The sequence below is a fragment of the Mesocricetus auratus genome, unplaced genomic scaffold (assembly GCF_017639785.1).
Source record: "Mesocricetus auratus isolate SY011 unplaced genomic scaffold, BCM_Maur_2.0 Super-Scaffold_100007, whole genome shotgun sequence".
NCBI lineage: Eukaryota > Metazoa > Chordata > Mammalia > Rodentia > Cricetidae > Mesocricetus > Mesocricetus auratus.
Genome location: NW_024429191.1, coordinates 41,558,507 through 41,574,890, shown reverse-complemented (window position 1 = coordinate 41,574,890; position 16,384 = coordinate 41,558,507). Strand labels below are relative to the sequence as shown.

At 39.6% G+C, this 16,384-nt stretch overlaps 1 protein-coding gene across 1 annotated transcript in view; it reads left to right on the top strand.

The window, feature by feature from the left end:
• The window catches only part of Ncor1 (nuclear receptor corepressor 1), a 149,663-nt gene that overhangs the window by 6,260 nt on the left and 127,019 nt on the right, over positions 1–16,384 (top strand). Inside the window, 1 exon segment of the mRNA XM_040748823.1 lies at positions 15,875–16,052. Within this exon segment, the coding sequence (XP_040604757.1) occupies positions 15,945–16,052 (108 nt within the window). The 5' untranslated portion in view covers positions 15,875–15,944.

Below are 16,384 nucleotides of genomic sequence, written 5' to 3'. Positions count from 1 at the left end.
CACCAAATTATTTTGATCCCTTCTACTTGTGTACTTGAAATGTAGACTGTTTGCCTCTATGTGTATGTCTGTGTATCTGTAGTATAGCAGTATAGGAATGGAACCCAGGACTTGCCTCACATAGGGCAAGTACTGTATCAATAACCTCAGCTATAGAATATATTGTGAATAGGATTTTTTTTTTTTTTTTTGGTTTTACGAGACAAGGTTTCTCTGTATTGTTTTGGAGGCTGTCGGTCCAGCCTGGCCTCGAATTCACAGAGATCCGCCTGCCTCTGCCTCCCAAGTGCTGGGATTAAAGGCATGCGCCACCACCGCCCGGCAGGATTTTTTTTTTTGAGACAAGAGTTTTGTGTGTTGCCGAGGCTGACCTTGAACTTCTGAATTAAAATAATCCTGTCAGCGTCTTGAATAGCTGGGATTTAAGGCACACACCATAATGCCAGATTAGGTTCTGAGATTGTTAGGAGGACATCATGATTATGGACTGCCCTTTTCCTCATATGTTTGTTTAACTCTAGACTGTTTTGTTGATGTTTTTGCTCTCACAGTTCAGATTCAGAACAATTTGCTTTTAGGCAGTTGGCCGTTTGCTTGGTTTCTTACTGACTAGCTCTGACTTAACTATTTAACCCATAATTGTTAATCTAAGTGTTTCTCTTACCAGAGAAAAGGGTCCAGACCTCTTACTCCTCTGGTGGCCTACATGGCGTCTGACTCTGCCTCTCTTTCCCAGAATCCTCCTTGACTCCTAGTCCCACCTATCTTGCTTCCCTATTAGCCAACAGTGCTTTATTCAACAACCAATAAGAGAGACAGATTTACAGAATGACATCTCCCATCATCTCCTCTTTTCTGTCTAAATAAAAAGAAAGGTTAATTACAGCTGAACAGTTATCAAGTAAGAATTATAGTTACAGTATTTAGTCCATTAACATTTAGTAAGATTTTAAGAAATTATCATCTATCCTATCTTTGTGAGTCTAAAGTCTTATATGTAGATTATCTTTTACCATAATTAAGGAAAACTATGATTATAACTATCTGTCTTCAACTCCATCAAAGACCACAGAAAGATAATATATAAACACTAGAATTGACAGAGACATCTTGCTACCTGGACAGTCACCTGAAGTTCTGCTGTAACGTTTGGGCATCTGCATTGGCAGTCTGTCAGTCATTTTTCTGTGTCCTGCAGAAAGTCTGGCAGACTCTTCCATGAAGCAGGAACCCTTTAGGACTGTCCAAATTCCATAGTCACTTTTCTGTGGGTCCTGCATGTCCAGATTATACAGCAACAGTCAGTCTAGGCAAGATCATTTTTTACCCAAATGGGTAATTTTGCCATGTTGAAAGCAAACTCCATAACGAGTCTCTTTGATGCCCATCTTCCTCTCAGATGTAATTGGTGTGCCAGGAGCAGATATTTCTCATTGTCAAGAAAAACCCTAAATCATTTTAAATGACATTTTTCTGAAGGTCTTTGAAAGGTTTGAAGACTATCTATCTTAAATATATCTCTGTATATCTAGAAAACCTAACTTAACTATAAGTTCTTACTATTATAAGCAACTATCTATAATCTGTGCTTAATTATGCATTATGTTTTAAAAGATCAGTATAAACACAATACTTAAACAAAATGAGAAATACACAAATCACAAAATTGGCCTTGAATTTGTATCAATAAATGAAAACTCATACCAATACAAAGTATTCATTTCCACACCATAATCCCCTTTTACCTTTAAAAAGAGATTTGTTGTGATCATTAACCAATTATAAGCAACCCCATTCAAATGAAAACAAAGATTTATAAACAATATTTGGGAATTTGGATGTTACTCATTCCAAACTGCTTCCTGCTGATAGGGGTCGCTGTCTATACCATGGGGATCATGACAAAACTCAGAAACATGTCTAAGTCCTTGTTTTTTGTAGTCCTTAAGGCTGTATCATCTCAGCTGTCTTAGATGTTGGAACACTTGACCCACTTCCGGGGGTCTTCGTTCATCAAACCACAGAAGCCTGGAAGGAATCCACAGCTTTCCATTTTCTGTGGAAACATAAACAAAAACTCTTTTCCCAAGTAACCAGTCCTTGTATTTAAAGTTAGAAGCCAAAACATTTTTGAAATATATAAGTTGGATTAATTCAGCAGCATTTATAATCAAGTATATTTCATTAGTTGTTCCTTAGCCACTGAACAACTGAAAAACACAATAGTATACAGTATCCAGACTTTCTGTGTATTTTCCATCTTTATGTGGCTTATATTACCCTTATTTCTTTTTCTTTTATTTATTTTTTTCTCTGAGACAGGGTATCTCTTTAGAAATCTACCTGTCTCTGCCTCTGCAGTGCTGGGATTAAAGGCAGCTACTTCCTTTATTTTTATTTTTTCCAATATCTTGTTTCTTTTACTCTCCCAAGTGTACCTATATTTTTCTTCATCTGAATCTGACTTTACTGTAAAACTGTTTTTCTGGCCATGTGTCTTATATAGGCTAAAGAACATAGCTAAAAGTAAAGTGGAAACAGCCGCTGGCTTTCCAACATGGTGGGCTCACTGCCTCAATCTATGCTGATATCCAGCAGCAGGTGCTGGCTTGGAGATGTGGTCACTGCCACTGCCACATGCTTGTGCACACCATTCAATTGTTAACAGAGCCTCTTAAAAGAACCTTGCTTTTTTTTTTTTTTTTAAATTATAATGTGTTGAGTGAAGCCTTTTCCTTGCCAGCTGCTTGGTTTTTCCCTACCAGTGGCCTGGGCTCTGCTGCGTTATAGTCCCCAAATAACACATAAGACACTGTATTAATTATGAAGCTGTTGGCCTTGCTTGTTTCTTACTGGCTAGCTCTGACTTAAGTATTTACCCCATAATTGTTAATCTAAGTATTTCTCTTACTGGAGAAAAGGGTCCGGGCTTCTTACCCCTATGGTGGTTACATCTTTTTTTTTTTTTTTTTTTTTGGTTTTTCAAGACAGGGTTTCTCTGTGGCTTTGGAGGCTGTCCTGGAACTCGCTCGGTAGACCAGGCTGGTCTCGAACTCGCTCGGTAGACCAGGCTGGTCTCGAACTCACAGTGATCCGCCTGCCTCTGCCTCCCGAGTGCTGGGATTAAAGGCGTGCGCCACCAACACCGGGCCGGTGGTTACATCTTGACTCCCTGTGTTTCTCCTTCCCAGAGTCCTCCTGGACTCCTAGTCTCACCTATCTTGCTTCCCTATTGGTCATTAGTGCTTTATTGACATATACACCCCCATCAATAATGCTGTTGGCCATTTGCTTGGTTTCTTACTGACTAGCTCTGACTTAAGTATTTAACCCATAATTGTTAATCTAAGTTTTTCTCTTACTAGAGAAAAGGGTCCAGACCTCTTACTCCTCTGGTGGCCTACATGGCTGCCTTTCTTTCCCAGAATCCTCCTTGACTCCTAGTCCCACCTATCTTGCTTCCCTATTGGCCAACAGTGCTTTATTCAACAACCAATAAGAGAGACAGATTTACTGAATGACATCTCCCATCTTTCCACTTCTATTTGTGTTCAGATATTGAACTCAGGTCTTCAGGCTTGTAACAACGAGCAGCGTGTGTGTGTGTGTGTGTGTGTGTGTGTGTGTGTGTGTGTCTGTCTGTCTGTCTGTCTATCTGCCATTCTGTAGCCCATGCTGGCTGGGACCTACATAGCCCAATCAGGCTTCTTACTTGGTATTGATTCTGGGATTACAGGTGTGTAAACTACCATGCCCATCTATATTGCTTTTGACATGCTTGGAATGAAGCTGGTGGGATGTCTGAGGTAGGAAGATTGTCATGTGATTCACACTAACCTCGACTGGGAGACCGTGCATCAGAAAAGGGGCTGGAGAGATGGCCCAGTGGTTAGTAGCACTAATTGTTCTTCTAGAAGCCGGGAGGTGGTGACAGTGACTTTAATCCCAGCAGTCTGGAGACAGAGTTAGGAGGATCTCTGTGAGTTAGAGGCCAGCTTGGTCTACAGAGTAAGTTCCAGGACAGCCATGGCTGTTACACAGAGAAACCCTATCTCAAAAACAAACAAAAAACAAGCAAACAAAAAACAACAAAAAACTGTTCTTCCAGAGGACCCTAGTGTAGTTCCCAGCACCCACACTGCAACTCAAAACTGTCTGTAACTCCAGTTCCAGAGGATCTAATGCCCTTTTCTGGATTTCATGGGCAGCAGGCATTCATGTGTTATATGGAAAGGCATACATTCAGGCAAAAAATACCCATACACGTAAAAAAATTATATTTTTTTAAAAAAAAATTTAAATGTCAGTGAACACATATCAAGGGGAGAAGGAAGACTTGAAAATGCATGGAGTTCTACTTCCATCATAGGAAACTACCAAGCAGTGGTGACTCATGCCCACAACCCAGCTCTAGGGAGGCAGAAGCGGAAGATTAGGAATTCATGACCTGAGTTGGCTTCAAGTAAGCTCGAGGCCATCATGGACTGTGTGAGACCCTATGTCAAAAACAAAAACATCCAAAAGGAAGGAGAGTTGAGTGAGAAGATTTTACTACATACCATTTTGTATCTTTAAAAGACAGAAGTCTCACATTTTAAGTAGCTATTTTATAGTTTTTTTTTCTCTATTTTTGCTTTTTCAAGAGTTTCTCTATGTAGCCCTGGCTATCTTGGAACTTGTTCTGTAGACCAGGCTGGCCTCAAACTCAGAGATCCACTACCTCTGCCTCTCTAGTGCTGAGATTTAAAGGCGTGTACCACCACTGCTTGACTTCCCTTTCTTTTTCTTTGTTTTTTAAATTGTTATTCTTTGATTTTGAATTTTTTTTTCTGGTATAGGAAGTGAAACAGAAATATGTTTGAAGGAATATATGTAATTTCATGCTTTTTCTCCCTAAACAGTCAATTGATAATCCTGAAACTTGCCAGAAAAACCAATTCTATCATTTTGGCAAAATATAAGCAAGCTTTTATTGAGATTTAAAATACTGAACAACATGGAATTTGGTCATGACCACCATCTGGAAACTTTCTAGCTGTGTGGTCTAGAGACATGTGTTAGCCGGGCTTTATTGACAAAACCCATAGGCCACCATACTTTCCTATGAGGATTTGTTTTTATTTTCCAAGAACTACAATCCCCAGAATCCCAGGAAGTTGTCTGGTCTTTGGGCAGTTGGAACTTACAGGTTAATTAAGGGTCTAACACTATTGAATGATCTGTTTGCTTTTGCTCAATATTGGTTAGAATTGCAAGTATTATAATTTACTAAATCAAGCCTATTCACTGAATATGTTTGAGACTTTTTGATTTGTCCAGTTGTTTTCTCGATGTGTATATTACAATTTCCTTTGCATTGCTATTAATGCTTTATGAATTTTAGCACTCAATAGGGTTAGTCACTAGTTCCTGATTGTGTTTACTTCAGACTTTGATTATTCTGGTCTGAGTGTTCTTTGGATGAACTTTACATTTTGTGGAGTTCAAAACGAAATCTTGGGGTTGGAAAAGATATTTTGTGGGTAAGAGTGCTTGCTACCCAAGTCTGCAGTCCTTTGTTCAAATCCTGAGTATTCATGTACAAATTAAGTTAACCCCAGCACTGGGGGTGGGAAGCTTCACTAGCCAGCCAGTCTAGTTCTGTGAGAGACCTTGTGTCAAAAGATAAGGTGGAGAATGAATGAGAAAGACACACACACACACATACACACACACACACACACACACACACACACACACACACACACACACACACACACACACACACACACACCCTTGCTGAGGTTTTTACATACTGAAATCATAGATTAATTTTGGGAAACTTGACATCATTCTGTCTTTTGTGTTCAAATAATTTTTAGATTCCTCAATAGATTTTCAGACTTTCCTTCAAATAAGTCTTATACTTCCATATTTCTTTTCTTTTTTTTTTTTTTAAGGTTTTTTGAGGAAGGGATTCTCTGTATTGTTTTGGAGGCTGTCCTGGAATGCACTCAATAGACCAGGCTGGCCTCGAACTCAAAGAGATCTGCCTGCCTCTGCCTCCCGAGTGCTGTGATTAAAGGCGTGCGACACCAATGCCCGGCCCATATTTATTTCTTATTCCAAAGTATACTAGGGAATTAGGGGAATTTTAATTGAAGTGGGGATACAAATTTAATTAAACTCATCTATTTCAGATGATAGAGGAATACAGAAAAGGCTGTCTGAGTGAGAGTAATTGGTAAGCGCTAACAGGAAAAGCTCCTCTGGTAGGTGGCTGGAGGTGATTTGAACCAAGCACTGAATTAGTTCCATGAATGGTCTAGTATAAGCATTTCCTACAAGTGTAAAGAAGGATCAAGGCCTGAGTCAAGGTAGGACTCAGCAGCTCAGTGAGATGTGGAGAGCAAGCTGGAGTTGTTTGGACTAAATAATTGCCTACTCAAGTAATATTTGTAGGCCACATCACAAAGTAGTTTGGATTTTATTTGTAGTTTTCAGAAAGGATGGAGGAAACTTAAGTAGAAGAATGATATGTTCTGACTCACAATTTTTTTTTGAATAATCTGATTTTTGGTTGGAGAAAAGATTGAAGTGGGAGTCCAGTTACAAGATTTTTTTTTTTTATAGTAAGAGATTAGGAGGGTGGAAGTTACGATGGAGAGGCCTGGCAGGCCTTTGAGTGTATGTGGAAGGATGAAGATTGGCTCTTGCTAGTTGAGTGTAACTGAGAACTGAGCCCTGGTGTTTGCTGCTGCTGTGCTCTCACAGATAGCGATCTGATGGTCTGGTTTGGTTTTCTTCCTGTAGAAGTAAACAAATACCATTTAAAGTAAAATGCCTTCCACCCTCCACTTCATTTTGTTATATACCTTCCTTTATATGGTCTTTCTTGCTTAAGTAATTTGTATTTGTCTTTATTAGTGAAGTGAAAGAAAGGAGAGGTCAAAGATCATAAACTACTTTTTAAGTCTCTGACTTGGAGATAACTTAGCCTCTCTACAACTTTAGATGTAATAGTATAATCGGAATTTGGAGGTTAATTCATGCACCCAAAGCCTTAGTACACTGTGGTATATAATGTTTAAAAAAAAAAGGTAACTCTTTTCTTCTCTTTAGATACTGTCTGTTAATTCACCCCAGAACCTAAAGTTAAATCATGTTGTTTTTTTTAAAAGTATATATCTTTGTTATAAATACTAAAAAAATTATATTCTTGCATATGACTGTATGACTGTATGAGGGTGTTGGATTACTCTGGAACTGGAGTTACAGACAGCTGTGAGCTGCCATATTGGTGCTGGAAATTGAACATGGGTCCTCTGGAACAGCAGCCGGTGCTCTTAACTGCTGACCCATCTCTCCATTGCCTAAATCTTGATCTTCATACAGAATCCTTTTTTGTGTTTATCAAGGAGAGTATTAGGAAGTAGTCATCTGTTTAGTTTTCACATTTCTTTTGTTCTTTTTTTCTCTATTAAGTTTATTTTTACAATTTATTTAGTTGTTTTTTTCTTTTTCCCTTGAGACAGGGTTTCTTTGTATTTCTTTGGAGCCTGTCCTGGCACTCACTCTGTAGACCAGGCTGACCTCTAACTCACAGAGATCCACCTGCCTCTGCCTCCCAAGTGCTGGAATTAAAGGTGTGCGCCACCAACGCCCAGCTGTTGTTGTTTGTTTTGACAAGGTCTCATTCTGCAGTCTTGGCTGGACTGGAACTCTCTGAGTAGACCAGGCTGGCATTGAACTCAGATCCTCTTTCTTCTACCTTCTGTGCTGGGACTAAAGGTTTATACTACCTCAACCTGGCTCTTTTGTTCTTATAGTTAATTTGTCTTTTTGTTTTGTTTTTTGTTTTTTTTTTTTTAAATTTCAGAGGACTAGCTCAATGTAATATATCCACACCTCACAGTGGTCAGTTTCACAGTTACTATTTAGCACTGCTGTCTTGGGAATCTTGCTTTTCATTTTATGAATAAAAGAGCTCTGTGTCTCTTTTACTCATGAATTCTTTTTTTTTTTTTTGAATGTTTACTGTAAATCTACCAATTAATTGTATCCTTATTAAAGCTTTTCTTTTAGTATTATGCTTTCTGGAGGATGATAATTTGATTTTCTTTTTAGCTTCTTTTGTCTTTTTATCTATCTGTCTTTTTTGTTTTGTTTAGTGTGTATGTGTATGTGCCTGCCCATAGAGGTCAGAAGAGGCATCAAATCCCCTGGAACTGGAATTACAAGTGGTTGCTATCCAACACCCGGGTTTTGGAACAGAACCTTGGTCCTATGCAAGAGCAGTCAGTGCTCTAATTGCTGAGTCATCTCTCCATCCCTCAATGTTTTGTTTTTGAAAGAAGTATTTATTTACTTATATGTTTGTGTATGTATGTGTGTGTGTGTGTGCATACCTCAGCACAGGTGTTGACTTCATTGGATAACTTTCTGGAGACTGTTTTCTTCTACCACATGTGTCGCAGGATATAACTTAAGACACCAGGCTTAGTAGCAAGTACTGCCAAGCCATCTAGCTGGCACCATTTATCTGTCTTCTAAGTAAGACATTATACTGTCATAAAAGGGTATGTCATGTGAGACTTTTCTTTTTTAACAATAGTGCTTTATGTTACAAGAGAAAATTTATTCTAATATTGTACAATTACAGGATTTGCTTAGATGATTTCTAGTTTCTGTTCTTTTCTAGAATCCAGATTTCCAGATGTTCCCTTTCTTTAAACAAGTCTCAGTCTGGAGAGTTTTAGTTTGTTAGTTTGAAACTGGTCCCTTTTAGCCTGCCTAACATTCTTTTGAGGTTAGACTACAATCTTGGGCCATTCTGTGGGAATCAGTAAAACGCCAATAGTTTGTGTAGTTTTTTTTTTCTTCCTCTTAAACCATGCTGCAGAGGACATTCTACTCTATTCCATTTTTTAAAAATTAGGTTTTATTATTTTACCAGTTAAAAATTGTAGTGGGGAAAGATGGCTCAGTATTTAAAGAGTACTTGTTGCTCTTACAGAGAATTGTGTTTGATTCCTAGCACCCATATGGTGGATCATAACCATCTGTAGCTTAGCTTCCAGGGGATCCAATGCCTTTTTCTGACCTCCACAGGCACCAGACGTGTATGTGGTTTGCATACATACATACATACATACATACATATAAAACACTGGTACACATAAAATATAATAATCTTAAAAAGTTAAGATAGAACTGAATACTTTATAGGATCTTTTTTACACATTGGTGAACTATGGCCTTCATTTCCATTGTGACTGGTGGTAGATTCACTCTTATCTGAAGAGTCATTTGCAGACTTGCCACAGAGAAGTATATTTTTAGATATTTTTACAAGATAGCGGCTACCTTGAAAACCTGTCCAAGTATATGTTGGTTATGTAAAGACTATAGGCTAAAAGCCAGGAGTTCCTTGTGAGAGGAAGGTTAATCTTTTCTTTTTGATAGATTGTATTTGAAATTTTGTTGTTTCAAGGTGTGTGTGTGTGTCTTACATGAGAAGATTCAAACAGGTATCTAAGACCAATCTCATTTTGCCTTTTGTTTGTTTGTTTGCAGGGTCTAACTGTGTAGCCCTGGTTGTCCTGGAATTCACTATAGAGACCAGGCTGGTCTCACACTCATAGAGGTCTGCCTGACTCTCTGTTTCCTGAGTGTTTGGATTAAAGGCATTCGACACCGTGCCTAGCTCGATTTGCCTTTTTTTTTTTTTTTAAATCATCTGCTTGTATGTGAGTCTGGTTTTGTTCTGTGGCATTCAGATAAGATGTGCTTATACCAGTGACATCTAGTTTTAACATTATTTTCAGACTAAAGCAGTGTGTGTGTTGAAATTTATATGAGGTAGTTGTTTATAAAATCTTGGTTTCTTTTTAACTTTTCCTTTTAATTTTGTAGACAGGGTCTCCTGTAGCCCTGGCTGGCCTCAGAGGTGCTGTGACAACAAAGGCTTATGCTGAACATCTGATCCTCCTGTCTCCACCTTCTGACTGCTGGGACTATAAGGGTGTACCCTGACACCTGACTTGATCAGGGTTCTTATTTTATTTTATCATTTTATTTTTCGAGACAGGGTTTCTCTGTGTTGCTTTGTATACCAGGCTGACCTCGAACTCACAGAGATCCGCCTGCCTCTGCCTCCCAAGTGCTGGGATTAATTGGCTTTTTAAACCCTCTATCTGAGCACATGTAGGTATGTAGATGAGGGAATGGCCCTGAGTGGTTTGAGTGCCTGGCTCTACTGAACACATCTGCACTTGGTATTAGTGAAGAAGCCAAGATATAAGTTCCTGCTTGCTACAAAAGCTACAAAGCACTGTAGAGAACATCAGCATCTCCTGTTGCCACTCCTGACTAATACTGGAAGAGTTGCTAAGTTCTGTTCCTCAGAGCTATACAGTCTGTTAGTCGGGTGACCTCAAAACCTCCCACCCTCACATTTGCTGACTTGCGTGCCTTTGGTCTTGGAGGAAACAGAGGAAACAGCTAGTCAGTGCTCTCAGATGATTCTTAAAGTTTTTTCTCAAAGTTGTTTTCAAGTTAGATTAAATGTCACTTCTGGAAAACTATATTACCCTTGCCTAGCAGGTGTAAAAACCTGGGTTCAATGTCAAGCATGGAGGGGAACAAACACATCAAAGATAATATAGAAACAACTAGTGGGCTGGGGAAGTACAGTGGTTGGTGGAGTGCCTGCCTTGCACTGGGGAGGTGGGGCCAGGATTAGAGGGTCAAGGTCATCTTCATCTGCAAAGCCAGTTCAGGGTTGTCCTGGGTTACATGAAGCCTGTCTGCTGCTGCTGCTGCTGCTGCTTCTCCTCCTCTTCCTCCTCCTCCTCCTCTTCCCTCCCCCTTTCTCTTTTGTATAGCCCTAGCTATCCTGGAACTAGCTCTGTAGACCAGGCTGATCTCAAACTCACAGAGATCTTCCTGCCTCTGTCTTCCAAGTGCTGGAATAAAAGGCATGCAGCACCACTGGGCTACCTGTCTTACCTTAAAAACAAAAGCCAGTGTGACTAGGGGGTCACAAAATATTAAGCAGGGAGGGTAATGGATATGTGTGTGTGTTATATACACATATAATATATACATACATTTGTGTATACATTTTAAATCTTAACATATGAATAATTCTTGTCCCCCAAATTAGTGTATGTATGCATATATATATGCAGTATAATTTTTTTCATGGAAATTTTACATATTTAATGTTATTCAGGTGGAATTTCTATATACATTCTACATATATCCTTTTTCACAATATATATAAAACAGTTTTCAATTATGTTTATAAGTATTTCTATCTTAATTATACTCTTTATTTGCTCTCTTGGAGTAAAACCTGTAATTATGCTGTAGGATAGGAATATCTAATAGTATAAAGATAAAGACATCTCATTTCCCTTTAGTTAGTCTATGAATTCAGTGTTTGTTTTCTTCTAGAGGGTTTTTCTTTTCTTTGAGGCAGAGGTGTGTTAATTATTGCTCAGGTTGGCCTTGAACTTGTTTTGTATCCCAGACAGATCTCCTGCCTCTCAGCTCCCGAGTAGCTGGGATTATAAGCCTGTGCTATAAGGCCTAGCTTCACCCAGAGGTTTTTTTGTTTTGTTTTGTTTTTTTGTTTTTGGAGACATGGTTTCTTTGTAACAGCCCTGGCTGTCCTAAACTCACTCTGTAGTCCCAGCCTCCTGAGTGCTGGGACTAACGGTGTGTGCCACAACCACCCTATTCAGAGTTTTTATTGGATCTGAAAATAAGACTCCATTCTTGAAAGAGGAAATGTGTTATATAGAAAAGGCAAAGGCTTTGATAGAGAAGCAACTACAAAGTGCAATTAAGGGAAATTCGTCCCAATAGACATAAACATGTTACCATGCCATGTGTTTTAAAAGTGTAGGACTGGTGAGATGGCTTAGCTGTAAAGAACAGTGCTGGCTTCAAGGGCCTGGGAACTTGAGTTTGACCTCTGAAACCCATGTAAAGGTAGAAAAGGGCTGATTGCACAGAGTTGTTCTCTGACCACCACCATGTACTGTGTTGTATATGTGCACACATGTGTGCATGCACGTGTGCAGGCACACCCCTCCTCCTGAAAAGAAAAAGATTTTTTGTTTTCAAGACAGGATTTCACTGTGTAACAGCCCTGGTTGTCCTGGAACTTGCTCTGTAGACCAGGCTGGCCTCAAACTCAGAGGTCCTCCTGCTTTTTCTTTCCCGAGTGCTGTGGCTAAAGGTGTGTGTTACTACACCTGGCTATTTGCTGCTCTTATAGAGGACCCAGGTTAAGTTCCTGTGATTGTAGCAGGAATTCTAGTTGGTCTTAATAACCTAGAGACAGATATTGGGGTTAAAGCTGAAGGTCAGAGAAGCAAAGTGGCCAGCCACTAGAGAGTTCTCACCTCTACCAATGATCAGACTGAAAGGGCGATCCCATCCTCAGATTGCATCTCCAGACTGCACTGCTCCTCAAACTGCACTGCTCTCCACCAAACTTCAGGCTGCCATGAGATCCTGTCTCCTCCTGCCTAACATTCCTCTCTCTAGTGTTGGGATTAAAGGTGTGGGATCCCAAGTGCTGGGATCACCTTTGTATGAGCTCTATTTCTCTTTTAGACTGGATCAATTTCATGTAGCTCAGAGTTTCATCTGTGTCTGTTTCCTGGGATTAAAGGTGTGTGCCACCACTGCCTGGCCTCTATGGCTAGCTAGTGTGGCTAGCTTTGCTCTCTGATCTTCAGGCAAGCCTTATTTGTTAGATCATAAACACATGTGGTGGCTCACAACAATCCTTAACCACAGTTCTAGGGGAGTCTACACCCTGTTCTGACTTCTTCCTGCATGCGCTCAACACACACATTCAGGCTAAATGCTTATACATATGAGATAAATAAACTTTAAAAACTCTGCAGAGCAGTATAAGCAGTGGTTGTTTGCATAGTGTTGGTGTTCAAGGTAGCAATATTTTATTGTATTTGCTTCTGCTGTAAAAACTTTTTAAAAACGTGTGTGTGTGTGTGTGTTCATGTACATGTTGTATAGTGCACCTGTGAAAGTAAGACAAAGTCACTTCCCTTCTACCATGTGGGTTCTGGTGATGGAACTCAGGTCACCACGTTGGACCACAGCTGCTGTTATCTTCTGAGCCATTTTGCCAGTTCCTCAGTTTTGAATAAACAGTGTTATAGATGGTACTTCTTTCTTCCTAAGATGTAATCATTATCCTGGAGTAGGTGCTTTTTAAATTTAATGTATGTTATAAACCATAAGTATCCCGTTTGTGGTATATGCCAATATTGGATGAGGTGTCAACAGAGTTGTATCTGTTCTGAAATATGTACCTGTAGCTTACTGTAACTCTGGTACAGTTTTTATTATATGAACATACCACAGGGTATTAACTGGAATTGAGAGTTTCTTTGACTTTTTTTTTTTGTGGTACTGCAGTAAATGACTTTTGAATGTTAGTATGTTAGTTTTTCCACAATATTCATTTAATTGCTAAAGAGTAACAAAGATGGCATTTTATTTACCAAGTGTTTTTATTGGGACAGTTAACTATCAGTTAGGGAAGAAAATACAGTTATGCCCTTTTGGGGGGGGCAAAACCTCTGAGTGTTTAAGAAGATAAATTATAGCTGGGCCTGGTGGCACATGCCTTTAATCTCAGCACTTGGGGAGGCAAAGGGAGAGGCAGATGGATCTCTGTGAGTTCTGAGGCCAGAGAAACCCTGTTTTGGGGGTGAGCTTGGGGATAAATATTAAAGAAAAAAAACTTAAAACTTGAAGTCTAATCTTTTTAGAATTTAGAAATGGAGAAATGGGACAAGCCACATAAAAACGGACGTGATTAATTCTCTCAGAGAGACAACGAGGGGCCGGGGAAGATGAGAAAGTGCTCTCAGTTTTCAGACAACTGGTCAAACCCACTTGTTATTGCCTGCCCTCTTCTTGCCTCACCTCTGCTCCTCCCTCCCTTTCTCCTTCAGCCTGACTTTGCCAACTTTGCTTTTATCTTGGGCTTGTGTGATTCTATTCATGTAGACTCGGGCTGTTTTAGATTCTAGGATACGAGACATTCCAGTTTAAACTGGCTTTCTATGATAACCCTTGCCCATCCTGTTCACCTATTTATTTTTTACTAGTTCTTTTTTTAAAAATTATTTTATTTATTATGTATACAGCCTTCTGCCTGCATGCCAGCAGAGGGCACCAGATCTCATTCAAGGTGGTTGTGAGCCACCATGTGGTTGCCGGGAATTGAACTCAGGACCTCTGGAAGAACAGTCAGGGTTCTTAACCACTGAGCCATCTCTCCAGCCCCACTAGTTCTTTATTATAAATATTGTAGTATTTTCTACTTTTCAGTTATTGTTTCTTATTGTCTTACTTACCATATTACAATAAGGTAATATGCCTTGGCTATTTTGTGCCAGCAGTTTCAAGAGTGTAGGTAATCAGAGTTGTGATATTTTGTTTATGATCTAACAAATAAAGCTTGCCTATAGATCAGAGTGCAAAGCTAGCCACATTAGTTCGCCATAGAGGCCAGGTGGTCTACACCTTTAATCCCCAGCGCTTGGGAGACTGAGGCAGATGTATCTCTGTGAGTTCAAGGCCACCCTGGGCTACATGAGATTGAATCTGTCTAAAAGAGGTACAGAGCTCACACAAAGATGATCCCAGCACTTGGGATCACATGCCTTTAATCCTAGCACTAGGGAGGTGGAGGCAGGAGTGATATAACTGGGTGTAATAACTGGGTGTAAAGGGGAATATAAGACAGGAGGAGCCGGGCGTTGGTGGCGCACGCCTTTAATCCCAGCACTCGGGAGGCAGAGGCAGGCGGATCTCTGTGAGTTCGAGACCAGCCTGGACTACCAAGTGAGTTCCAGGACAGCCTCCAAAGCCACAGAGAAACCCTGTCTCGAAAAAAAACCAAAAAGAAAAAAAAAAAAAAAAGGCAGGAGGAGATGAGAGAAATGCAGTCTGAGGAGCAGTGCAGTGTGACCTGTCGGGTGACCACTTTGGTCTGAGCATTGGTAGGGGTAACAACTCTCTAGTGACTGGCCACTCTGCTTCTCTGATCAGCTTTCACCCCCAATAGCTGACTCTTCTGTTTTTATTATTAATACTGATCAGAATTTGTGCTACACAGAGATGTATAGAAAATAGAGCATTTACCTTTACTCTTAAATTCATATGGCAACATGAAGTATTAAATAGAAATTAGTATACACAAATCATACATAAATATGTTAATGTATTTAATGCTGTTGAACAGTTTACTTAAAAATGGTTAAAACATGGTTTCTATTTCATGTTTTAACATGGTTAGAAAATAACAGTAACTCCACATCATACCCTTGTCAGTGTAACATCAATTGATAGACATGTCATTTGGGTTGTTGCTGAGATTATAATAAAAGTCTGTTTAGCCTGCATTTAGCAAAGGAGAATTTTCATAAGTACAAGGAAAGTCGAATGCTACTCATGAACACTGACCCTGGAAAGAAAAGACGAAAATCAAAGCTGTTTCTGCACTGTCTCAGGAACTGCAGTGTCCTTTGTGCATCCACCATAGTCTATATAGAGGAAAAGTTGCATTGTTTATCAAACTTTAATAATGTTTTTTTTTTTTTTTTTTTTTTTTTGGTTTTTCGAGACAGGGTTTCTCTGTGGCTTTGGAGGCTGTCCTGGAACTCACTCGGTAGACCAGGCTGGCCTCGAACTCACAGAGATTTTAATAATGTTTTTTAAGTAAACATATGAGGGAGCTTTGACTGGCAATTGTGGTTTTTGTTTGTATAGCTATGGTTATCATTTATTAGGACATGTCATGTTTTAGTGCTTACAATTTCTCTTTTCCCATCCTTTGTAGGTTGTTTCCTAGAAACATGGTTGTTTGTTGGACTTGATCTCACAGCCCAGTGAGGACGTCTTTACTGATAATGTCAAGTTCAGGTTACCCTCCCAACCAAGGAGCTTTCAGCACAGAGCAAAGTCGTTATCCTTCACATTCTGTTCAGTATACTTTTCCCAGCACCAGACACCAGCAGGTAAGGCATATTAGCTGTCAAGATGCATATATACTTTGTGATTTCACCTTTCCTATGTAATAGATTTATTGGCTAGTAATGGAATGTGCTTGTTATTACTTTTGAATGACAAGAATCATGCAAGAATCATTCACAATGAGGTGCGATGGAACATGCCTGTAATTCCAGCCTTTGAGGATCAGAGGCTGAAGGATGGGAGTTCAATGCCAGCTTTGGCTATATAGCAAATTTGAAGCCAACCAGGGATAAATGAGACTTCATCTAAAAAATATACATACATGCACATAATGCATAACACACCCACACCCTTACCCACACATACACACACCCAC